Below are 25,956 nucleotides of genomic sequence, written 5' to 3'. Positions count from 1 at the left end.
TTTTGTGATTTTCACTCATAATAAAAATAACACAAACAGGACTTATCACGCTAAACACACAAATTTTGACTATGAAAGTAAATAGTTTATTAAAATTAAACATAGAACACGTTATAGCAAACTCTTTAACTCATTCGCTTGTCCTATTCGCTCCACAGAAGTCTTCGATCATTCAGTCTATGATAGTCAAGAACGATAATAACGGGTCGGGCTCATTTGAGTTCCATTGCTTGTGAAATAAATTTATTGCTCTGCAGCGTATTAATGACCGAAACTGCTCACGCTGATAGCCTAAGACTTGCAGAATGAAATAAAATTAAGCATTTTTAATACTACATTATTTTACTGGACTGGACTTTAAAATGATAATAGGTATAGATGTAGTTTATAATGTTTTGCCATGGATTTTGTCAGAAAAGCTCGTATTTACCTTATTTTCTCCATTAGCTTACTGAAGTTTACTGAAGCTAATTGAAACAAAAAAAAATTAAATGCGAAGTTATCTGACAAAATAGGATGGAAACACGTTATTCACTAAATCTATATGAGTACCTACATGGTAATCCAATGTACATTAAACCAAATTTACAGTCAATCCGACCACTAATCGGTTGCGGGTTTGATCTAGGGATGCCCGATCTGAATCGATCTTTTGGAAGATCGACCTTTAGCAATACGATCTACGATTTTTTTAACCGATTCACTTCGATACGATCTTCCACAAGATCGAATTGTATGTCTAAGAGACCATATGATATCGTCAAGTTCTGTAGAACGATATAAAAAAAACGTCAAAAAGTCAAAAAGTCAAACAATATCCCTCAAAAGTTACTATTTTCGATCAGAATAAATGGTCTGCATTTTTCCTGCTTCTCTGACCCTACAACTATTCCTCTAAAAAAACCGGACTCTGGTTCTCTGTTTTAAGTAAGACGTTAAGATTGGTCAATAAAATTAATTAAACAAACTCTCTTTCGGGAGTTTCGGAGTATTTCAGATTTACAATACTAGTAAGGATTACGACGCGATCTTTGCTAGATCGATTCAAAACCAAGCGATCCAGATCGTAGACCGATTCACTGATATACGATCCATTGCGATCCAAAAGATCGATACAAATCAATAAATTGATGATGAATACAAATGTTTGTACTTGAGTCTTGGATGTATTTAAATATATATTTATCTATATGTATGTCTTTCCGTTGTCTAGCACCTATAGTACAAGTTTTGCTTAGTTTGGGGCTAGGTCAATTAGAATAATTTGTCCCAAGATATTATTATTACTAAAAGTGGGGTAAATACAACTTCTATGACAAATCATAGGAGTCGAGCTTACCCCACTTTCAGTATTTTATGTATGTGTTGTTCAAAACCCTCACAAACATAACTAAAATACAAAGTTAATAAAAAGCTTGTAATTGAAACAAAACACAAAACTGAACTAACAGAACCACAATTTCCTGGATCTCAAAACTAGGTTAGGTATTGCAATGCTTTTGTTGGCAAAAATATCTGCACTAAATTCTTGGGCATTTAACCATCAACAACAGCGTGCTTATTTACTTGCATTATGAAGTTTATTTTGAGGATCAAACGTGGTTTTGAAATAAGATGGAGTTGAAATGAGTAACAACATTATTATAATGGAAAGTGTAAAGTGAATTATCTTAACCTTTAACAGAGTGACTGATTGATAGACTGACAGACAGACAACGCATAGCCTAAAGCTCTACAGATTTTTTATTTGTCTAGAAAAAAGAAGCTTATTGAACTTTTTTTTAATGGAGAAATCGGTTCTTAGATATTTTTTCACATAATTAACAACTTTTTTAAAATTAATTATCAAAACTATTTTGGTTGATGACGTCAGAGTTTATCATCAATACCTAGTTTGCACACGAATCTATAAATTGAAAAAAAAACCTACAACGGTTTTGACTAGCCTATCCAGTAATAAATACCCCACACTATGAGTTTATTAGATGAGAAAAAAATATCCACACTTTACCTATCTCATTTTTTTAAAATTTAGCTTTCCGCTTTGCGTAATTAATTAAAATTTCCATGCAAAGTTACGCGTTTGTAGCAATTAGAGCTGCCACAGACTTAAAACTTCAAGTTGGCCAACTAAATTTCACTGTACCAAAAGTAATTTAGCTGGATAAAATGTGCGGGCTATCATTAAGCCACTGTTCTATTGGTATACAGCGCAATTTAGTCTCTAAGCTAAGCCGTAGACGGATGGGCGGACAATCAGAAGGGCTACTACGAAATGCGAAAATCGAAGTTCGTATCGTGCCGTTCCTCTCACTCTCGTATGAAATAATATTAGCGTCAGCGGGACGGTACGATACGAATTTCGAATTTCGTAGTAGCGCTACAGACTGGCGCGTGGCGTAAGGGCGCTTGTGCACTACAAGGACCGGACCAAAATGATCGGCCCTGAAAGAGGAAAAGTAAATGTCGGACGGTAAATTTACGTACAGTGCACAAACTAGTATGTAAATTTATATCGCATATGGCACGCCATAAAACATACCAGTTTGTGCACTAAACTATACGTAATTTTACCGTCCGACATTTTATTTTTCAAAGTCAAAGTCATAATAATATCTTTATTCAATTTAGTCTATAACAAGCACTTATGAATGTCAAAAAAAATCTACCACCGGTTCGGAAAAACCCCTGTTGAGAAGAATCCGGCAAGAAACTCAACGAGGTATATTTTTTTTTAAACAGTTTTCCCCATTCCGGGCCGTTTTTTACCGGTCCGGTTCTTGTAGTGCTTATGCAGCCTTCCTATTTAAAACGAATATGCTGCCTATTTCAAGACAAATACACACTTGATTTCTACATTGCTCACACATTTCGTTGTCGGGCCGCAGGGAATAAAGGCAGCGACGCATTTATGTCCAACTATAAATTCGCTTAACTAAACATCGCGGCAGGACTCTCGCATTCAGTTACGAGGTTGGTAATGAGTGCTTAGAGTTAAGTAATGGTATATTCGTCTTGAAACAAAATAAATGAGTCTGAAAATTAGTCACGCACTTTGTAATTGGGTAATACGGTATTTGACAACTCTTGGATTTGCTATATCCTTAAATATTATGAGAATGTAGACATCCAGATTCTTTTTTAAATCTACATATTATCTGTGACTTTTTAAAACGTTTTTTTTATATGCAGAAGGTATATGGTGCTATTTTTTTAATGGTCACTGCACACAATCGAGCTTTTGCTTGGCAAAATTCCGTGAGAAAGTAATTTCCTTTAAAACAAGAATCCCTTTCTCGAATCGAGTTACTGCAATCTTTGAAAGCAATAGTACCTTCCCTCAAATTAAACAAATGCTCCCTTGTCATATTAACATTTGAAATTACAGGCTGTACGAGGCCGTAATCAGTCCCAAGTTTGATGTAGCCGAGTTACAGCGCTATGGTACCAAGTAAATAGCTAATAAGACCCTTGTGTTTTAATGGGTAAATAGACGTGCAGTGTTTGATGTAAAGAAATATTAAGGAGTATAATATAATAATATAGGAGTAGAACATATTGTGTGCTTTTAAAATTCAATACGTGTTGGCTGTCTTTTGAATATGTAATGTATAGTATAGTTTAATTTTATGTCATTAATCACTTTGAAATTTGGCAGGGATGTTTGTGACATCTAATATGTAATATTTGGGAAGTTAGTTAGATCCCGTAATTTCAATTCAACAGGCTAATTTTACTGTTAGTTTACTAGTTTGAAATTAAATTTATTAACGTCGTCATACCGTAAATATTTTTTCAAGAAGTCTATTTGAGATAACTCAAAAACCGTTTTAAAAAATATTCATTTCATATTCATACTCATACATTCAAAAATATTTATTAGGCGACATCGATTGGGTTAATTAATTGATTAAAGCTGGTTCGAAGGATAAGGAGCATTTCAAAGTCTACACAATTAAATAAAGTGTACATAATTCCCTGTTCGTGTGGAAAAAACTAGATTCGAGAAATTGGCATATTTCCATGAGACTGACGGAACACATAGCTACATAGTAAGAAGAAGATGCACAGCTAGGGTTCTGCAGTGACAGATCATTCATTCATTCATTTATTTAATCAAGAACAATACATTATGTATATGTATACATGTGTTTGAAATCATAATGAATGATAAAGATGCATATCGATAGAATACACACAAAATCCATAATACAATCAATTCAAGCAATAAAACAACAAAAAAATTCACATGTCAATTATTAAAATGTCATTACATTAATAATATTTAGTAACTGGGTGGGTTAAAACTCGCTAACCAGCATTTTCCTAGATATAAGACCAAGCTAGATCGATTTTTCATCCCCGAAAACCCCCACATACCAAATTTCATCGAAATTGTTGGAGCATACAGTTCTGAAAAATTTGTCTGACAGAGTATCCCTTCGTGTGGCAAATTCCCGCTCCCGGAGAAAAAGAAATAGACGCATTATGGCGGATGTCATTTTTGATATTAGCGCGTATGTGGCATCGTCCCGTTCCGGGACACATAATTATTTCGCGCATCTGGCGGCCGGCCTGCTCCGGGAGAGTAGCTAAGGACTTTTTTAAACGTGCATTTAGGCGGCTATTAAGCATTCTGCACTGCTCTAACTTATACTGAAGCTTAATTATAGAACAAGGATAGACTACACTGCAACAGCCACGTCTCTCTCAGAACTAATCTTGAAACATGAGTCACTTTATAACACCGGCGGGACGCCGCCTGATAAGGCCCACATTTAGTAATGCTCCTACTGCTAAAAAATGTATGGAGTGAGGTGATTTTATGACTGTATGTTTTAAATTAGGGTATAGTATTGTAAACAAAATACAAATATTAATGAGAAAAAGTATCATTTATTAATTATGGTATGGTATATCGAGAATTGGAAAAAATACTATGACCATATATTTACTTTACAATATTGTTTTATTTTCACACTTTATACATATTTACCGTATGCAATATGATAGCGTACTTAATTAAGAATCAAAATGCTATATTTTATTACGCTTATAATACATAAAAGCAGTAAAATTTAAGTTTTTCTAAACATCGAAGACTAGTTTAAGGTGGAACGATTTCCATACTAATTTATTTTTCCAACCATGTGCACTTGAAAGATTATTTGAAACTAAAATCACATCTCTTAACGTTTAGGGGAGACTGGGGTCAATTGGAACGTTTTTGATAAAATTGAGTATTCTACCCTCATTTCCTAACAAACTGGTTTCTTGGATGGTGTTAGTTATAGTCAAGTTATCTAGCTATATGGTGAAAAGTTTGATTTGACTTCAAGAGCTACTAATAAATAGTTAGAAGAATTTTAGAAAATCACGGTAAACGTTTCAAATGACCCCAGGGTTGGGTCAAATGAAACAAAGGTGGGGGGTAGTTGAAACAAAAAGAACAAAATATGTATTTACTACAATAATTATCATTAAGAACTTCATAACTTCAGAATCATATCAACCAAAGCCAATCTTTGAATTTAACATAATTATAATACTCCTACCCCAGCCTAACTTATCATTTAGGACTGTATTATTTCAGTATTGAGATCGACTTAGTACAATACAATACAATACAAATATTCTTTATTGCACACCACAAATCAGTACAAAAAAACTACATATTACTAATTTAATCAAAATTTATAAGAGTTTCTCATACAAAATATAACACTTTTTTAGTAGGTATCTAACAATAGTAATCTTACATAAGATAAATTTGGCAAATGACAAGATAGGTATAAATAATGGACAAAATATTGCTAACATAAGGAAAAAACGTATAGGAACATATCAGATCAACACCATATTATTCCGCCGCTTGCCTACGCGTTTTACGCTTGTTTAAAGGAATATCTTCGGTTTGTATTGTACAAATTCAGGTAGCATTCGCCACGATTAGTAGTTTTTTTTGCGGTTTCGAGGCATCTGAAAAAATAAAATATATACAATAAACATCGCATACTCAAAAAAAGGTACAGGGGTCAATTGAAACATGTTTCAATTGCCACCAAATTTTTTGTTTCAATCGCCCCATCAACCTCTTTGCAAATATTAAATTACGTAAAAAAAAAACGGAACACCGTAGGCTTACACAAATCGCTTTATTTTAGACTACAATACTTATAGATTATAGAAGTTTAGGAAAATGGAACATACTACTCATGGTTATTAATCAAGAAAGAATAAACTAACATGAAAAATACTTACTTTTTGGGTCAAAAAAGTAATACGGTCACTTAAAACTGTCCAACGAGCTTGGAGCCGCGACGCGCTCTGCCGACAGGTTTGTACAGGTTTGCCGATCTCCTCGCCCCTTGGACCCCCACCGCTAAGACTATCCGTCTCGGAGTTATTTGACTTGTTTCAAATGACCCGCGTTTCAATTGACCCCAGCCTCCCCTATTTCGTTCTTTAATTGCGGCATTCTTTAATTATGTAAAGAAAGCTTTTGATTAATAGCTTAATCTAGATGATAATTTTAGTTCATATTTGTCAATATGTGAGTGGACGGCGACAGTATCGTACGCCAAAGGCTCGGTAGTAGTGTGCGTTGCGGCTAATTCGCCAAGTCGCCGTCAATTCGAAGCTAGGCGCCACTGTCAGTTTTCGTTTGATTTGTCTGATCAAAATCAAATAATAATTAATAACCATTTTGAAGCACGTGCCCTTTTTTAAATATGTTTGCTGGCCATCGGTACAAATCCCTTCGATCAAAAGACTGAAGCGAAAAGAACAAATGCGTTGCCAATTTTTTTAATTTCCGTAAGAATTATTTCTTTCGAAAAGAAAAAATTGCGTTGCACGTACGGTCAAGGACTTAAATTTATGAATGAACTAAAATAATTTCCTTGCTCACCCGCGACCTTACGATAGCTAAGCATATGCAAAATATGCGTGTTCATGCAGTTCCTCCACCTCCACACTGTAAGAACACATACAAATCACACAAACCCATCCATCACCACCACCACACTACACTGACGCGTTGAGGTGGAGGAACTGCATGAACACGCATATTTTGCATATGCTTAGCTATCGTAAGGTCGCGGGTGAGCAAGGAAATTATTTTAGTTCATTGATATGGACCTCCGCAAAGTAACGCCTGATTCAATAAATTATTTAAATTTATGAGCCACCATGGAACCATTTCACAGTAAACGTCATAGTGACATCGTATTAATTAACAAGGAAAACAGTAATGACTTTTCATATGACAAGGTTCCACGGTGGCTCATGAATTAAAGTCCTCGACCGTACTTCATCATCATCATCATCAGCCTCTAGCAGTCCACTGCGGGACATAGGCCTCCCCCAAAGAGCGCCATTGCGCCTTGTCCTCGGCTAGACGCACCCAGCTTCTACCAGCAGCCATTCGTGGATCGTCACCGACCGTGCGTACCTACTAACAAATAAGTATGGAAAATTGCATATACAGTCAAACCATTTGCTTCCTGACCCACCGTAGAACGCTCTCACAGTAAGTGTCATAATAAATTCCCTTGTCAAGCAATGCGATGTCACTATGACTTTTTCTATGAAAAGGTTCCACAGTGGGTCACGAGTACGTCTTATAAATAAGGAATATCACTGCAATTTTCTGCCGTCAGAGTGCAGCACTAGCACTAAGTGTTAATGGTTTTTTGAGTATCTTAAAATGTCCGTAGGAAGCCATAATAGCATATTATTTCAATTCAATTTTTGGAAATATAGCTCTATCGTTATTATCGATGTAAATATCATGTTATTTTGTTACTCATAAAAAAAATATCATGATTTCTGTAGGTACTAATACTCTTTGGATAAAATATAAAGAGAACTGACGTTGTCATTTGGAATATGTACAGTAAAAGTAAAAAAAGAAAAACAAAAACATCTCAACTGTCAAGTCAAACTGCGATTTTCTAATTCGCTATCGATGAAGCTATAGTTTCAAGAGAATTAAATTGTAATTCGCATTGCACTATGGAGCCACGAACTTCGCGAAAAGACTATAAAAATCATCATTACTCTGGTCCCAGGAAAAATCGAAAACGAGTTCAGGGACAAATGAAACGTTATCACGGAGAAATCAAAAGGTAAGTACCGTGGAAACCATATTGCAGATTGTGGCGTTATTTCGAAAACATAACCTGGCTAATCTGCTTGTTGTTGCAGTCGTAATGAAGTATGGTGCAAAAAAAGGAAAATGGATGACGATCCCAACATTAATTCGAGTTCTGCGTAAGTGAAACATAAATATCCTTCACACATATAGTATATAGGTAATATTATACATTTGAAAGCTTCTTCCATTGGTTGGCAATCAAGTACTGTCCGCTTCGAGTGGAACATTTTCCCACGCATGACTAAACTATGGAACCAGCTTCCCGGGACGGCATTCCCAGAGCGGTACAGCTTAGGGATCTTAGCCTATCAATCTCGCAACGGGCCGGCAACGCACCTGTGATACCCCTCGTTTTACCGGTGCCCATGAGCGGCGATGATTGCTTCCCACCAGGTGACCCGAATACATTTCAAATTTACCACGAGCTTTGCGGTGAAGGAAAACATCGTGAGGAAACCTGCACAAACCTGCGAAGCAATTCAATGGTGTGTGTGAAGTTCCCAATCCGCACTGGGCCCGCGTGGGAACTATGGCCCAAGCCCTCTTGTTCTGAGAGGAGGCCTGTGCCCAGCAGTGGGACGTATGTAGGCTGGGATGATGATGATGAGGTGACCCGAATACTTGTTTCCCCTCTTATATGAAAAAAATAAAAGGTCACGACTGATTGGGATGAAATTTGGTATGTAGATAGCTGGGCGTGTAAAGTGAAAGCTCCTTCTTATCACGATATACCCACGAGATCGGGATAAAATACCAAAATTTCAGCCGATACGAATTTTTATTGAATTTATTGAATCAGTGTTACTTTGCATAGGCCCATATATCAATAATTTTTTACAGTGAGGAGGTGGAAGAACGCATGAACATGCACATCCATACTAATATTATAAATACGAAATTGTGTGTATTTGTATGTTTGTCCGTCTTTCACGTCGAAAGAGAGCTATGGATCAACGTGATTTTTGGCATAGAGATAGTTTATGGGCCAAAGAGTGACATAGGCTACTTTTTATCCCGGAGAAATGCTCAGTTCCCGAGGGAACGGCGCACGATCACCGAATTCCACGCGTGCGAAGCCGCGGGCAAAAGCTAGTCTTGCATAAATGTAGCTATCATATAAGGTCGCGGGTGAGCAAAGTAATTGTTTCAGTTCATTCATATTACAAATTGACCGTGGGTATTTTATGTGCAATGTTATTTTATGAATTAGTCAAAATCCTGGAATTCAGTTCAACTATCGGTTCTGATGGCTTACGCGTGCGAAGCAAATGCCAAAGTTTGTGAGTACGGACCATCCATAAAGTACATCACACCAATTTTGACCATTTTGCAATTGTTTTGTTGGTTATGTTATTCGAGCGTATGTATTTGAATAATACCGTATGTGTGTATGTTTCATGCTAAAACGGCTTTAGGGATTAGTTACGAGTAGTACCTCAAACCATAGAAATCTATGATCTGATGTTAGAACCTAATTTAATTAGTATGTGGATAGTTGGATACCTGGAATAATACATATAGCGTCACTGCTTTGAAAAAATCTGGTTTCTAAAATCAATACGTGTCAACAAAATTAAACCTTGACATAACTAATTTTCATAAAATTCACTCAGAAAAATTACTTATTTTGTGGTACGAGTTTTTTTTAAGCACCTACTTACTTTTAATTTTTATATTCGAACGGAATGGGGATAAAGCATACTACTTGTAATAATATTATCGATATGAAAGTTTGTGAGTATGTTTGTGTGTGTGTGTGTTTGTTTGTTGCTTCTTCACGCTAAAACGGCTTGAAGGATTTTTTTGAAATTTGGTATGTTGATAGTTAGACATCTGAAACAACACAGAGGCTACTTTATATCTCAATAATCCCATAGGATCGGAATATAATCTTGAAATTTCAATCAATGGCTGGTTTAAGAGTTAAGAAATTTTCCGCGGGTAGTAATTATTATAAAATACAAAACCTGCGCACAAACCTGCGAAGCAATTCAACGGTGTGTGTGAAGTTCCCAATCCGCACTGGGCCTGCGTGGTAACTACTGCCCAAGCCCTCTGATTACGAGAGGAGGCCTGTATATATATATATAAACATATATATGTGTGAGTGTGTGTGTATGTTTGTTACTCTTTCACGCTGAACTGCTGATGGATTGGAATAACATATAGATTAGTGCTTATCCGGATATTCCCACGGAATCGGAACAAAATCCCAAAACTTTAACAGCTAGAAGTAGAGACATGAAATTTATGATAATGAAATCCACTGTGTCCATCTGTCTGTCTGTCTGTCTGTCCGTCCGTCCGTCCGTTTCTTTGTTCGGGTGAAATATTTCAACTCAAATTCGAAGTGGATATCTTCAACCGATTGAGCTGAAATTTTGTATAAATGTGATGACAATGCAATATTATAATGACATGGAGCTGATCTGATGAAGAAACTAAAAGGTGACCATAGGAACTCTCTAATAAAACGACATAATTTCTTTGAGTTTGGACTCGTTTGATTCGTCTTGATGAGTACTTTGGTAACCACGGGAAAAAAGTACAATCAGCAAAAAAACTTGTCATATTAGAATTTTTAACAAAAACTTATTACTGAACTGTTTTTAAAATATTGTACTTAGGTACGGAACCCTTCATGTTCGAGTCCGACTCGCACTCGCGATTTCTTCATTATAATAATTAAAAATGATAGGTATCACTATATAAACATAGTAACATGTGGACTTGAATCACCCTCAGTTGTTAACTTTTACAGAATATGAATATGCTTAATTTTATTTTTGCTACAGATATGTAAACGAAAAGCGACTACTCCCTGTCATAACCATGTAAAGAGTATTTTATATAAAAATAATGTTTTGACCAATGACATGGCTTATGGCCAGTACAACGAATCAGTGGCCAGGACACTGTTCATAGAAAAACTGCAAAAAGCTGTTCGGCCAGCAGGGCTTTTTATTGATGAAGAGTTTGGTTTTCTAGGTGCTAGCCCAGATGGTGTGTGAGCCTATTTCATAACAAAATAATTACATATTTCTATTATATGTACATATCATCAATAAAACACTTTTGTTTACTTCAATGATCAAATTGCAGGGGTTATAGAAAAAGAAAAATCACTTCTGGAAATTAAATGTTTTCCCTCATTAGCTCGTAGCAACCAAGACATTTTTTCCGCTGCCAAAAGCCGAAAAAATTTTCCGCTCTATGTTGATGACGGTGGTAGTTTACAAATAAACAAAAAGCACAACTTCTATTATCAGGTATCAATCACTTTTTACATTTTTTATTGCTATTCATAAGACACATTTTTAGGGTACCATAGGCAAAATGGCAAAAAACGGAACCATTATAGTTTTGCCATGTCTGTCTGTCTGTCCGTCCGTCTGCGGCTTTACTCCGAGCAGTGTTAAAAAGCCGTAATTTTGCACGGATGTATGAGCAACTATGCCAACGAAATGGTTACAAAAAAAAATCATGACTAACCTTATAGTGTGGGGTATCGTTGGATAAGTTCTTTTAAAACTACTGGGGAGTTGCCAAGACGATTTTTCTATTCAGTGATCTTCTTGCGAAATATTCACCTGCACCCTACCCCCCTACCCCGCACCCTAAGAGTTAAAGTGTTGGTTAGCACAGTAATTATGTCAAATTGACAAGGAAAAGCCTTTATAGGGCTATGTTCCACATACGATTCTCCACTCCACGTAAGATTTCACATACAATTCGAAATACAAAATCCTTAAAAAAATATTACTTAATTTTTTCGTAACGGCTACGGAACCCTATCTTTGGCATGCCCGACACGCTTTTGGCTGGTTGTTTATATTATAAATGGTTTTTCTGTTTCCAGATCCAGGGCCAACTGCGGGTTTGTAAAATGCAAAAATGTTACTTCGTCGGATATATTTCTCCAACATATGATATAACCGTATTAGAAATAGAGCGCGACGAAAATTTTATTCGTAATATGTTACCAAAATTGGTGACATTCTATAAAAATTGTATATTACCCGAAATAGTACTTCGAAAAGTTGGCAAAAACCAAAAATGTTTAGATATTTCACTGTGTTAGGTGCTGCCCTTTTTCTTGTTTCTTTTCCTTTGGCTTTTATTTATTTGGATCTTTAGTTTTACGGGTGCACGAACGTGCAGCTTTTGCAATCTATTGTGATTCAGAACTGGCCTCTGGCCGTATAGTAATATTATTTTATACGATAGTCAGTTCTACGAGCGCATATGTGAGCAGCTTTTGCGAAGGTAACGTACATCCTAGCGGTAACGTGGTGTCGTATGGAATTCAAATTCACATAAAAAAAAAATACGAAAAATGTACTAAATTATTAGCTTATTAAAAAAATTGTACTACACGTAGTTACAAGAAAACAATGATCAATCTGTTACCACCAGGAAAGATACTTCTTGGGCAAGCGCTATCAATTTCCCTATGAAGCAGTCGACTTTTCAAATTTCTCGTGAATCAAAAAAAAATGTGCGAAAAATGTACGAAATTGTACACTAGTTAAAAAAAATTCTACCACCCGTGTATAGTAACGAGAAAACAGTGATCAATCCGGAAGTATCCTTCCTGGCAGGCGCTATTTCATTATGTAGCAATCGTCATAAAAAAGAGTAAGTAGTACTGAACGTACACTTTTCTCGTAACTACGGGTAGTACTCTTTTTTTTAATTTGCGTACAATTTCGTACATTTCTCGTATTTTTTCCAGGAAGTATCATTCCTCGTGGTGACAGATTGATCATTGTTTTCTTGTAACTACGGGTCAATTTTTTTTATTAGTTTGAATTCCATGCGACACCATGTCACCGCCAGGAAGTATGACACTTGCGAAGTAAAGAAAGAAAGAAGAAAGAAAATAATTTATTTATAACAGCAATGACACATAAGTACATTTTGTCAAACTACATATTATGTAAATAAACAGTGGAATGATGGCCAAAATTGGGTGAAGGTACCATGGATAAACCTTCGGACCGTTAGTTGTATGACATAGGTATTGTTATTTGGCAGTCGGCTGGTAAGCTGTGTAGAGGTATGAGGCTGGCGTGAAATTGCAAGGGCCTGCAGTGGGTGGGAGTAGGCTGATTTTATTCATATACTTATAGATGTAAATAAATAAATAAAAACCTGACGTAATAATAAACTGTTTTTAATTTGTAGTTCAATAAAACCTTCAATTAAAAACATCGTGAGGAAATGTTCATACGCCTGCTGCGAAGTTTCCTAATCCGCACTAGGTCAGTGTGGAAAATAATACTAAAGTCCTCATTGTGCGAGGAAACCTGTGTGTGTCCAGCAGTGAGACGTGTGCGGATCTGGAAGATGATAATGACAAAATTTTCCGCTCGTGCTGAAAATATCACGTTCCCGAAACGCCTATTTTTTCAAAATACTTCATTAGATTTTTATTACATTCCCATTTTACCTGATGTCCAAAATAAGAAATTCCACAAAAAATTACTTCCTCGAGTAATCTTCGATTTTGTAATTATTAGTATTTTGAAAAGTGTGTTATTCTGGTAACGTGGTATTTTAGGCACCAGCTAAATTTTCCATACACATAGTAGTTTTTGATATTATGACAAGGGATAAAATTAGCTGAAAAAAAAATTTGTTTACAAATTAGGTCAAACATTTTTAGCTACATGTTTAAAAAAATAATTAGGTAGTAATTACCTCATACATTCACATCATTAATTGAGATCCCAAAAAAAAAAAAAAAAAAAAAAAAAGATATAAACCACACACCGGGTTTGATCCCGAAGATTCTAACCCGTACCTAGCATGAATAGACGCCAATGCAACTAGTCCAATCTGCAGTTTGAACGAGACGTCGAAATTAGCAATCACTTTTGTTGACGACAAGTTATAAGCATGTGTGCGTAAATATTTCAGTCACCGCTGCCGCGTTGTTATAAGTAAAAGTGAAACTATTTTTTAAATTAAAATACATCTGAAATTTAGTAGGATACATTACAAATTTCACGCTATTGGCGGCATGTACATTATTTTTTAAAAATATCCAGATTTTCATTGCTAAAAAAAATAAAATACGTGGAATTTGCACACTAACGTCATCTACTGGCGCTGTAGTGCCTAGCTGACCGTGACAAACGACCTTAAATTGTCCTTCCTAGACCTGTGCCAAATGTGGTAAAACTTGCAAAATGGCGGCCGCCATAACTAGCCTTTTCCCTTCTCTCCCGGAGCCGTACAGACGCCAGATGCGCGTAAATGAGCAAAATGGCGGCGCCAGACGAAGGGGTATGCTTGGTGCATTGCTTACTGTGTGTGTACATTTCCTTAATGTAATATTTGCCCAGAACTATTTATACGTGACGTAGTGTTCAATTCATCATCATCATCATCATTCCAGCCTATATACACACTGCTGGGCACAGGCCTCCTCTCAGAACAAGAGGTGTTCAATTAAGACTTTAAAAAAAACCGTCGAAAATTCGATCTTTGCACTTTATGTCAATTCGACTCGCAATGAGTTTAAGAACCTTTTTAATTTCAATAATTTGCATCCTTCTATCGATACGCAAACTACGTTAGTTTTAACTCTTGCAAGTCAAACTCGTGTTAAGGGTTCTAATAGCCCCGACCGTGCTTAAAGGCTGCTAACCGTTTGTTGTGATGGTGCTTATGGCCCTTAAGGGCGTGTGTTGTGTTTCTGTGCACGTTTATCTGTGGCAGTGGTTCCCAACTAGTGGTCCGGAGAACATTAGCGATCTACAAAAGTTTTAATAATTTTTAACATTGAAGGATCGTGCGTCAGGATGCTGCTGTAGTTAGTACCTATACATTATATTTTTTTTACAATTACCTACTTATTTCATTTGACATATTGGAGGGTAGGCAATTGAAAGTCTTGTTTATTTTGAGCTCTATATAATTAAAATTAATAAAAATATCCAATTGATTTATTACATGGTAATTATTACTTACATGTATTAATAACTACATTGCCGCCACAGTCAGTTGATATCAACTCTGCAAATCACATGTTAACTTTGCACTGGAGCAGGGTCAAAGGTCACAACACAACTTCAACAAATAACTTTCACTTGGCACCACGCACTGTTATTTTTTTGCCATGGACCACCTGTCGCAGCTTCAGAGGAGCCTAGAGGATATGAAGGAGCTGTTTTCATCCCGCATGAGTGCATTTGAGAGTGCCTCGAAAACATCTCAGACAGAGGACTTGGGTATAGTGGAGGAGTACCATGCGTTCAAGGTATTCATATGGAATGCAGTGGAAAGTCTACAAGCTCAAATGGGACTAGTGCATAAGACCTTGGAGCAGATGGAAATGAGATCCCGATCCGCAGTTCTTCTCCTGCATGGTGTTCCGGAGGCAGACACTGAGGATGCCACTGCCACTGTAATTAGGATTTGTCGGGACAAGCTTGGCATTCAGGACATTTCTGATGGGTCGCTGTACTCATGCTACCGCCTAGGCAGGACCCGACAGGGAAAGAAGCAGAGGCCTTTTCTGGTTAGATTTGCTTGCCAGAGATTTCGGAATGCTGTGTGGGCAAGCAAAAAGCACCTCAAGGGGTCTGGCTACACGCTGTCAGAATTTCTAACGAGCGCTCGACATGCGGTGTTCGTTGAGGCGCGTCGTATTTTCGGCGTGGAGAGGAGCTGGACAAGCGACGGGCGAATCATGGTGCTGGGGCAGGATAAGACGCGATACCGGATCACCTCTCTGGACGAGCTTCGCGCTATCCCCCCAGACGCGGTTAAGGGTAAATCGACGTCTGGGGAGGCGGGCCTGGGTGCGGGCGCGGCTTCGAATGTGGATGCGATGCCCTTGGTGACTGCCGGGAGTGCCGGTACGGCTGCGACCCGACGGGAGCCAGGCGCAGCTGCTGCGCCTGCGCTGCGATCGCGAGTACAAAGGCAGAAGAGCCCATCTAGGATGCGAAAATAGTTGTGTTTGAGGTGTTGGCCACTATATTTATAAACTTTCTGGGCACATTTTACATAATTGTTAGTGTTTTTGTTTCATGGGTGAGTAATCGCTGTTCCGTGCGCACGCTAATTGGTACTGCTTTATTTTTTATCTATTTTTTGCGGTACTTGCAAAAGTCGTGTTTAGGACGGGAAACTGGTGACTCGCAGGGACGTCGGCTGTCAGTGTCAAAGTGTTTTCAGTCGATGTCAAACTTGACGTTTCGCTTGCGTTTCGTTCTGCGCGGGGAGGGCGTTTGTTCATGCACCAGGATATACATTTTCTGTGTATTTCTATTAACGTTTTCTATCTGCTCTGCAATTTATTATTTGTTTTTGTTATTTTGTTATTTGTGTTTATATAATACCCACGTTGGTTCATTTGTTAATTTCTTGTATATGGTTATTGTAATTTTTTTTTTCTATTTAGTTAATGATGTTACTTACTTTATTTTTGAAACTGGCTGCTGGCGAGTGTTGGAAGGAGCACGCGCCTGGTTTTTCGTGCAATAAGTTACAACATTCGTTTTTATTTATTATTATTATTTTATTCTATTTAAGTATACATATATTTATATATATATATTTTATTATTACCTTGCTGTCATGTCTGACGTTTTTAACGCTAGTCATGATAGTGAATTTTTCTCAGTGTCTTCCTCTGGCATGTACGAGTCCCTGAGTGATTTATCGGATGCGCCGGATCTCGGTGATCGATTGCACAGCACTTTCTCATCTTCAAAAAAAACTTTTAATGTGGCACATATTAATGCGCAGAGTATTCCCGCACATTTTTCCGATTTACTCACTACTTTTTCTGGCAAAAATATTGACGCTTTTCTTATTTCTGAGACATGGCTGAAACCCTCTCTAAATTCTTCCATATATCCATTACCTGGGTACCGCTTGATACGTAATGACAGAACGGGATCTCAAAATGGCGGGTCTGACATTGTGCGTGGTGGCGGTGTTGCCATTTATTTGCGCAGTGATATTGCTTGTCAAGTGGCCTCACAGTCACCTTCCCTTTCCTTGTACTCCAAGTCACCAGAATACTTGTTTCTGAATGTTTCCCTTCATCACACTAAGGTTCTTCTCGGTGTGTACTATAGTCCTTCATCGAATATAAATTATTTTGAATCACTCGAGAGAACTTTAGTTGATCTATGTCCTCAGTTTGACCATATTATTCTTATGGGTGACTTCAACACGTGCTTGTTAAAGAATGACCACCGTTCCCAAGCTATTCGATCCCTTGTAAGTTCTTTTAATCTGGATATTTTGCCACTAAGTCCCACACATTTTCCCCATAATGGACCCCCTTCACTTCTAGATTTAATAATCACTTCATCTCCTAACTTGGTTGCCTTTCACGGCCAATTTAATGCTGCAGCATTCTCCAACCATGACCTTATATACGCTTCTTTTAAAATCCGTCCTCCGAAACGGAAGCATAGAATTGTGTTGCGGAGAAGCCTCCGTGATATAGACCTGCAAGCGTTTCACAGTGACCTGAGCGGTGTCGACTGGCATGCCATTGAGGCTCTTCCTAACGTAGATCTTAAGTTAGAAGCCTTTAATGCCGCATTGCTTGCTATCGTTGATATGCATGCTCCTCTTAAGCCTATGCGCGTCAAGCACAACCCAGCGCCGTGGCTTACGACGGAGATCAGGGCCATGATGGCGAAAAGGAATGGAGCTCGCATTAAGCTACGTTGTGATCCTTCGGAGGAAAATCGTCGAAGATATGTGTCCTTGCGTAATCGCTGCAATAAGGTGTGTAGGGATGCAAAGCGGAGGTACATTTATCAGTCTATTGATGACTGTCCCCCTTCTGCATTATGGAAATTTCTAAAAAGTCTAGGGGTGGGCAAATCTCAACTCAATTCTTCTACCTTGACTGACCTCAATGGCCTCAACAAACATTTTAGCACTTCACCAGTTCAAATTAATCCTTTATCTAAGCAACACACCCTATCTTTTCTTGCCAGTATTAAACACCCTGATGTCCCCTCTTTTGATCTCGGGAGCATTGCTCCGCGCGATGTTCTTAATATTCTTAAACTGATTCGGACGAAGGCTGTTGGTGAAGACGACTTGAGCTTAGACATGCTTGTGCTCGGGGCCGAAATTATTGCTCCTATTCTATCCCATATTATTAACTTTTCTTTTTCCTCGGGCTGTTTCCCTTCGTTGTGGAAACACGCACACGTCATTCCTCTTCCTAAAACGTCCAATTCTATCTCCTTCTCTGAACATCGGCCGATTTCAATTCTCCCAGTTTTATCTAAAGTAGTTGAACATTTTGTAAATCGACGTCTCTCCTCGCATCTCAATACACACAATCTCCTAAATCCTTTCCAATCAGGTTTCCGTCCTGGGCATAGCACTGTCTCAGCCCTCGTCAAGGTTACTGATGATATTCGCCTTAATATTGAGAACAAAAAGCTAACAGTCCTGGTGCTACTTGATTTCAGTAGTGCATTTAATACCGTTGACTTTGATATACTTCTTGGTATCCTTAACTCTTTAAACATATCTTCAAATGCGTTATCCTGGTTCCGTTCTTACCTCTGTGGGAGACAACAGCGAGTCAAGGTTGAAGACGTTTTTTCAAGCTGGTGCGATCTTACTGCTGGTGTCCCTCAAGGGGGTGTACTCTCTCCGCTCCTTTTCTCTATTTTTATTAATGGCATTACCTCTTCTTTGCACTCTTCTTACCACCTGTATGCGGACGATTTACAAATCTATGATGCCGCTAGTCTTGACGATTTTCCTCTGCTAATTGATCGCATTAATACAGACCTTAATGCAATTCGTGACTGGGCTGAGAGGTTCGGCCTCAAAGTAAATGCAAAGAAAACCCAGGCAATCATTATTGGCAGTCCATTCTTTATCTCTCGGATTTCTGACTTGGTAGTTCCAAACTTGTATTTTGATGGTACAATTATTCCTTTCTCATCTACCGTCAGAAATCTGGGGATCATAATGGACCAAACGCTTTCTTGGTCGGCCCAAGTGACTGATGTCAGTCGTAAACTTTTTGCCTCGCTTCACTCGCTCAGGCGCTTGCAAAATTTTCTACCTCTCCAAACGAAAATTACTCTGGCTCAGTCTCTTTTGCTCCCCTTGCTTGACTATGGTGATATTGGTTATCTGGATCTTAGTGAGGGGCTGCTCGACAGGCTCGATCGCCTTCAGAATGTATGTATTCGATACATTTTTGGACTCCGCAAGTACGACCACGTGTCAAATTTCAGGGTACAGCTGAAGTGGTTGCCTATAAGGGATCGTAGGAACATCCACGTTCTGTCATTACTTTTCAACACTCTTTTTAATCCTTCTGCTCCCGTATACCTTTCCGAGCGTTTCAGCTACTTGGCTGCTGGCAGTCAGTATCGGTTACGATCGAGTACCAATCTCCTTTTAGCCTGTCCTTCTACCTCATCCAAAACATACTCTAAATCCTTTACAGTGCAATCTGCCAGGCTGTGGAATCGGCTACCGACCTCCATCCGGCAATCCCCCACCGTGGGATCTTTTAGGGAAGGCTTGAGAAGAATGTGGCTTGCACCTTCTCCTTAAATATTTGAGAACATTCCTTTGTTAATATGCTTATATATTATATGTATTATGGTCATATATATAGTAGTTTATTTATTTATATTGTAGTTTATGTATTATATTGTTTAAAGCACTGTATAGTAGCTTCCATTATTTTAACTCTAAAACTCACCCTTTGTCGGACCCTAACGTATTGCTCCTCTCCTCTCATCCACTCAAAGGTTGACTGGTAGAGATCCCTTAAAGGGATAAGTCCGCCTTTGTACAAGTATCTTAAAGTTTGTCAGTAATGTTTTGTTAATTTTCTTTTGTACAATAAAGAGTTTACATACATACATACATACATACCTACTTATTTCAATATTTACTTTTGAAGGATATAAACTTATACTACCTTTTACCTTTTAGATAGTTTTAGTGCTAGTTTTAGTCTTAGTTTTAGGTGGTACTTATGGAGCCAAAATAAACCTTTCTTTCTTTCTTTCTTTTACCCGCGGCTCCGGTCATTTCTCATTTCCCGTTTCTCATACATTTTTCATTTTTTATTATCTGTTTCTCGCACTTCCCGTTACCCATTTCTCATTTTCCACTTCCTACTTCTAATTTTTACTCCTTATTTACTTCAAGCTTTCTTCAGCCTCGAAACCCCATCAAATTTCCGCTATAAATACGCACCCCGTAAACCACGCGAGCGTTTAATGAACCACATTTGGGATGTGGGCGTGATTTGCGCCTCATTGCACTAGCGTGGGTCCCTTTGTCCCACGCCGGGGGCATTTGCCCTAATTTATTCAAATCACCCTGTCTCGAATTCTGGCTTTGTGTTTTGTTTTGTGCTGATACGAAAATGTTATAAACAACGTTCATTAAGCGATACGACGTAGTTAGCAAAAGAGGTTTTGATGCTTCTATCAAAATAAAACTAATTTGGATAATTTATTGAATCAGGCGTTACTTTGCGGAGGTCCATATCAATGAACTAAAATAATTTCCTTGCTCACCCGCGACCTTACGATAGCTAAGCTTATGCAAAATATGCGTGTTCATGCAGTGCGTGGAGGAACTGCATGAACACGCATATTTTGCATAAGCTTAGCTATCGTAAAGTCGCGGGTGAGCAAGGAAATTATTTTAGTTCAAACTAATTTGGAATTAATTATGTAATTCAAAATCAAAATAAAACTTTTCTGTAATAGGCCAATGCTGTTTTAATATGTCACGTTGTTTACTTATTAGTTTAAAAAAAATACCATCATTGTAAAGAAATATGTGCTAAAAGGAACTTGGCAGAAGGAAGTATTTTTATTTTCCAAAGGAAATCATTTAAAATGAACCTTATCTAAATACCTACTAACACAAGCAATATAAAGCTGTAAGTGTAAAATAATATAAAAATACAGTATCTAGTTTTTACAGGGATACATGGTGTTCTTAAAAATTAAATGATTTAGAGATGTAATAGTTTATATTGTATTCGTGGCCTATTTGCGTCCTTATTCCCGAAAAATAATGGTAGAAAAAATGTAGTGCTAAGTAAGGATTGATGAAAACAATTCCGTAACATACTCGAACTCGTAGGTGCCTTATAATTATGAAAAAAAAACAGGATGCCCTAAAATAATCCGGAATACTTATTTGGGAAAATGGTTGATTTGTTTGACTGAGCATCCCAGTGAAAGTTTTTAGAGGTATTTTTGATTTAAAATATGGTGTAGGTACCTAGCCATTGACGTCGTACATTTTGAGCACATCAGTGTACAGAAACATTTTCAAACTACAATTTTTTGAACATTTAACCTGCTGAAACACTGCGGAATAATTATTTTGTAGATATAGTACCCAATATCGAAAATACAAACTGAGACTTCGATGCACAGAAAAATCAGAAAAAGAGACCAGCGCTGGGAATCGAACCCAGGTCCTCAGCAATCCGTGCTGCATGCATAACCCCTACACCACCGCTGGACAGGAGTCTAAACACGAATTTCTCCTATGCACACATCTATTAACCTAGACTGTAAGTTTCACTAAGGCTGTATTTTTCTTTCGTTCATTTTGTAGCGGCAATAGAAATACAGAATACGTATAAATCTCAGCTGTTTATCTATTCAGGTTCTTGTGATCTAGTCCTGTGACAGACTGACGCACGGAAAAACGGCCAGTACAGAAATATTAATATCTTTTTGTCCTTTAGGGAACCCTAAAAAGAAACATCATTTTTCATTATAATCGGCGTCCAGAATATATATTTCCTAGTTGGAATCTTGAAACTCTGGCAACTTACAAACGACCGTGAGTAAGGGTCGCCAACTAAACTGCCGGGGGCGAAATTAGACGAAGGTGTGTTAAAAGAATAGGACAGGGGAAATTCGAGCCGAAGTAAACTACACCCTGTATTCTTGAAAACGTGCTTTTAATATTTTTTTTGGGTTTATATGCGGACGGTCTAATGCCAGCGTTACCATTTTTTGCCATAGCCGACGAATGTCCTGTAAAACAACTAAAAACAACTAAAATTAACGATGAATTCGTAAACGTTGTTTTTCTCTTATTATGATTTATTGTGCCTATTTTAAAAGTTTTCCTGTTAGAAATTGTTTAAAAAATCCATTGAATCTAAAGAGCTCGGTTGTTTATGTGGTTATTTAGTGTATGAAACAACCGAGCGCTTTAAGTTAAAGAAATAAACAGAAAATTTAAGCTGAAGCTGAGAATCGAATACAGTTCCTCTTTATTCCGTTGATGTTTACGAATTACTCTTCGTAGTTCCGTTCTTTTTATACTAAAAATTCTACTTTTACATACTGCCAAAGGAACTTTCGCGAATAATCCAGTTTTTACACGTACACCTTTCAAACGAAAATCATTTGTGTTTTTTTCAGGCAGCGGGAAGTTAAATTTCGATTCGTTCGTGCGTGTCGCGACGCATTTTCTCGACGAGGACGACGAAGCTCTGCAGAAGGAGCTTAAAGAAGCTTTCAGATTGTATGACAAAGAAGGTAAGATCTATTATTGTTCCCTTGTAATGTTCCTCGTTTTGCAGGTGTCCATGGGCGGCGGTGATTGCTTCCCATCAGGTGACCTCCATTGATTAATTGATATAACATAGATCATACTCGTCAAACTGAACAACATTAGTTCAGCGACTTTAAAAATAAATAGGTTTGTATTTTTATTACACTTTAAAGTTTATTCGAAGAAGCAATGTAAAGCAAAATGTTTGATATTTGTAGCCTGACAGGCGACGCGCGACGTTAGCTGGGTTCTAGGATGGCGTACATTGAATTTACGATTAAGTTTGTTAGAAAAAATCCAAATTTTAAGTTTTGATTTTAATTACTTAAGTGAGACCATGATGATCCAATTACCGGTGATCTATAAAGCCTCTGTTTTTAATATTATCCCCCGTTCTGGGCCGCACACTGTATATTTGACGACTGGATATGTGGTTAGAGAAACTGACTACGAAGCTTGATGTGTCGGGTTCGATCTATTCTCCGCTCGAGAAACATACATATTTGTGTGTAATAAATAACAATGTTTGTTGTCGTGTCTAGGCTGTTTAATGTATAAGTAGGTATGTATCTAATCTATCTATGTATCTATTTAAATATGTTTACTATTTAGCACGACATGACGAACAGATCAATAATCTTAAATGGCTTTGTGAAAATTTAAAAATAACTGTTTCAAACTTTTCGAAGCTAAAATCCAACTTTTGTAACAGTTGTAAAAACCCCGAAATTCCTGTGTTTTATGGCGTGTTGCGCTGGAAATAACGTCCCACGACTCTCGACGAGTGTTTTTACAATTACATTGTTTAGACGTTGGTGCGTTTGAAGATTTTTACACCGTTCTTTTTTGTTTTATGTTAATGCTGAGCTATCAAGGTCGCTTAACTTCATCATCTCATCTCGGCCTGTATACGTTCCACTGCAGGGGACCTCTTTCAGAATGAGCTTTGATCGTAGTTCCCAGGCGTGCCCAGTGCGGATTGAGAGCTTCGCACATACCATTGAATTCCTACGCTTTCTTTTTTTACTTTGCTTTTCCTTGGGTTTATCTACTTTACTAATACTACGAGTATGTATTACAATAACTATGGTTTGTATATACAATAATAATACATTAAGAATGTTGTTTGTCAATTTTCATGAAGTATTAAACAGTTTATTACACACAACACACACACACACACACACAAACATTTTGTCTAATCGTTTCTTTTTCTCTCTCTGCTTTTTACATTTAAGTAATGTTGTTTTAAAATCTGTCGACAACTGCGGGAAGTAGCAGAGCCTCCTAACACAACACTTACCTACCGGAGGGAACCGGCCACATTGTTTTTATTTAAAAAAATATTTATTTTTATTTTGATTTTAATTTTTAGGTGTGTGCCTCGCGATGATTTTCTTATCCGTAAAGTTCAAGTTTCTAATGTAATTTTGCACGTGAATCCCGAAAAGCTCAGAGGTTCGAACCCGGGCTCCGACCCACAATCCACTACTTGAGAGGCTATTAGTCAAACCACCACGCCACTACATCTGACCGTCACGGCAAAACTTTTAAGCCTCAGTTTTCAGGATTTCGTTTTCAGGATTTTTTAAACATGGTTGACAAATAGGTATTATTTTCACTTCTTATGCTCGTAAATTTCGTGTTCACGCTGGATCTAGGCGACATAAAACGACTTTTTATGCTGTAGTGCATAAAGTAAAATCTTCGTCTAAGACCAAGGCAATCAGGTGTAAACAGCCACAAACAAAGAAGTTTCAACATATTTTTTAAAATAATTTTTAATTTATATAATATAAATCAATCAAAATCGATGAATTAAACTAAAAATGTATAATTATAATAGGAACGGGTGAACAATTAAAGGTAGATAGTAAGTGATTAATTGTTTCCACTGTTGCTATTTCATTTCCTCGCCATCGAAGTGAAAAGCAGTGAAAAACTACCGTACCGGCTCGGGTGGCTATATGAACGTCTTGGGTAAAATGGCTCGTTTTATGCTCTTGTTGTACAATCTACGAGTACTATTTATTACCATACCTTCATTGAGCGATGTTTGAAGAATACTACGTCTATAGCGCAAACTGCGGATCAAAATTTTGTGGAAAATAACTTTTTATATATATAAAACTGACCGTGATTGACCCCTATCTCACCTGATGATAAGTGCAGATGAGGCCAAAGGTGTATCTCGCCTCACCTCACCCCACCTCACCTCAGGTGTAAAGGTGGTCAATGGTGTACACCATGAGATTCTTTAAAGTAGTGACGATATAGAAATTCAGTAATATCCCGTAAATAATACAACTGCCAGATATAATGGTTCACATAAACAAAGCTGTGGGTAAATACCAATTAAACCATAATTAAAACAGCCAACGTGAACGGTCGCACGAATTACTAGGCACGTGATAAATTCCTGCTGCAAACTTAATTGTTTCCCAGCCGGATGTATGGTATTCTTTTTTAATTTATGACAGCACAGAACAATGAATATCCATCGATAATCGAGCGATTGCTTGGCTGGATCGCTGCCAAATGATGCTGCTGCAATTTGCGAAAGACAAAGTGTAATGGTATTTTATTTGTGAGTATTTTAACATTGAAGTGACGAGTCTTGGTGTCTAGGTTTGATGAAAATCGTGAACTTGCTTTAATGTAAGTTTTATAAGTTATGTCGGAAGATAATTACGGACGCGTTGCCCGGGAATCTGAAATCGGTTTCGCAGGTAGGCCGCGGTGTGCTCTAGATTACTACTCGACTTTTTTAGGGTTCGGTACTCGAAAGATGACAAGCGGAACCCTAATAGATACTGTCGCTTCGATGTCCGTCTGTTTCTGTATCACAAGGCTGTATCTCGAGAATGGAATAGATTGGGGCTTTCAAGAAAAGGGCTTATACTTTCTTAAAAGGCCGGCAACGGACCAATGACTCTCCTTAAGTAGTTGGTACTCATGGGCAGCGGTGATCATTTACCACCAGATGACCCGCTTGCTCGTTTCCTCCCTCTCACAATAAAAAAAAGATTGACAAATGAAATTTACACATAGCTACAATAAAAAAAAACAATAAAATAAAAATTTAAGTTGGTATGCAGTCATATTAATCTCTATTATCATTCCAATTTCAAGGTTTTTATATTTATTAATTACAGTGGTAGAACTAAAACAAAAAAATAAGGGTTCTCATACCAGAACCGTATTGTTTACGGCTGTTTTCGTACTTTATGAAC

At 37.5% G+C, this 25,956-nt stretch overlaps 3 protein-coding genes across 12 annotated transcripts in view; 2 read left to right on the top strand and 1 right to left on the bottom strand.

Moving 5' to 3' along the window:
- LOC141437342 (neo-calmodulin-like) overlaps positions 1–25,956 on the bottom strand; it is a 327,352-nt gene that overhangs the window by 50,340 nt on the left and 251,056 nt on the right. The gene's annotated exons all lie outside the window — the stretch shown is intronic.
- Positions 1–25,956, top strand: part of LOC141436935 (troponin C-like) — a 50,279-nt gene that overhangs the window by 19,419 nt on the left and 4,904 nt on the right. The window contains exon 4 of the mRNA XM_074100072.1: positions 22,591–22,707. Within this exon, the coding sequence (XP_073956173.1) occupies positions 22,591–22,707 (117 nt within the window). The remainder of the gene's footprint in view (positions 1–22,590; positions 22,708–25,956) is intronic.
- LOC141437003 (uncharacterized) lies at positions 7,599–13,762 on the top strand. Of its 6 annotated transcripts, none has more exons than XR_012452354.1 (4): positions 7,599–8,129; positions 8,209–8,274; positions 10,954–11,427; positions 12,018–13,762. XR_012452354.1 is itself a non-coding variant. In XM_074100168.1 (4 exons), exons 2-4 carry the CDS (start codon positions 11,035–11,037, stop codon positions 12,237–12,239), a joined length of 516 nt encoding a protein of 171 aa, XP_073956269.1. In that variant the 5' UTR covers positions 7,602–8,274; positions 10,954–11,034; the 3' UTR covers positions 12,240–13,762. The 6 variants fall into 6 exon arrangements, 3 of the variants coding, with proteins under 3 accessions (XP_073956270.1, XP_073956271.1, XP_073956269.1); XR_012452356.1 differs by having other exon boundaries at positions 7,600–8,129; positions 11,261–11,427; XM_074100168.1 differs by having other exon boundaries at positions 7,602–8,274; positions 10,954–11,161; positions 11,261–11,427.

The sequence above is a fragment of the Choristoneura fumiferana genome, chromosome 17 (genome assembly GCF_025370935.1).
Source record: "Choristoneura fumiferana chromosome 17, NRCan_CFum_1, whole genome shotgun sequence".
NCBI classification, from domain to species: Eukaryota; Metazoa; Arthropoda; class Insecta; order Lepidoptera; family Tortricidae; genus Choristoneura; species Choristoneura fumiferana.
Note: the sequence above shows the minus strand (reverse complement) of the source record. Positions and strands in the feature narration are given on the sequence as shown.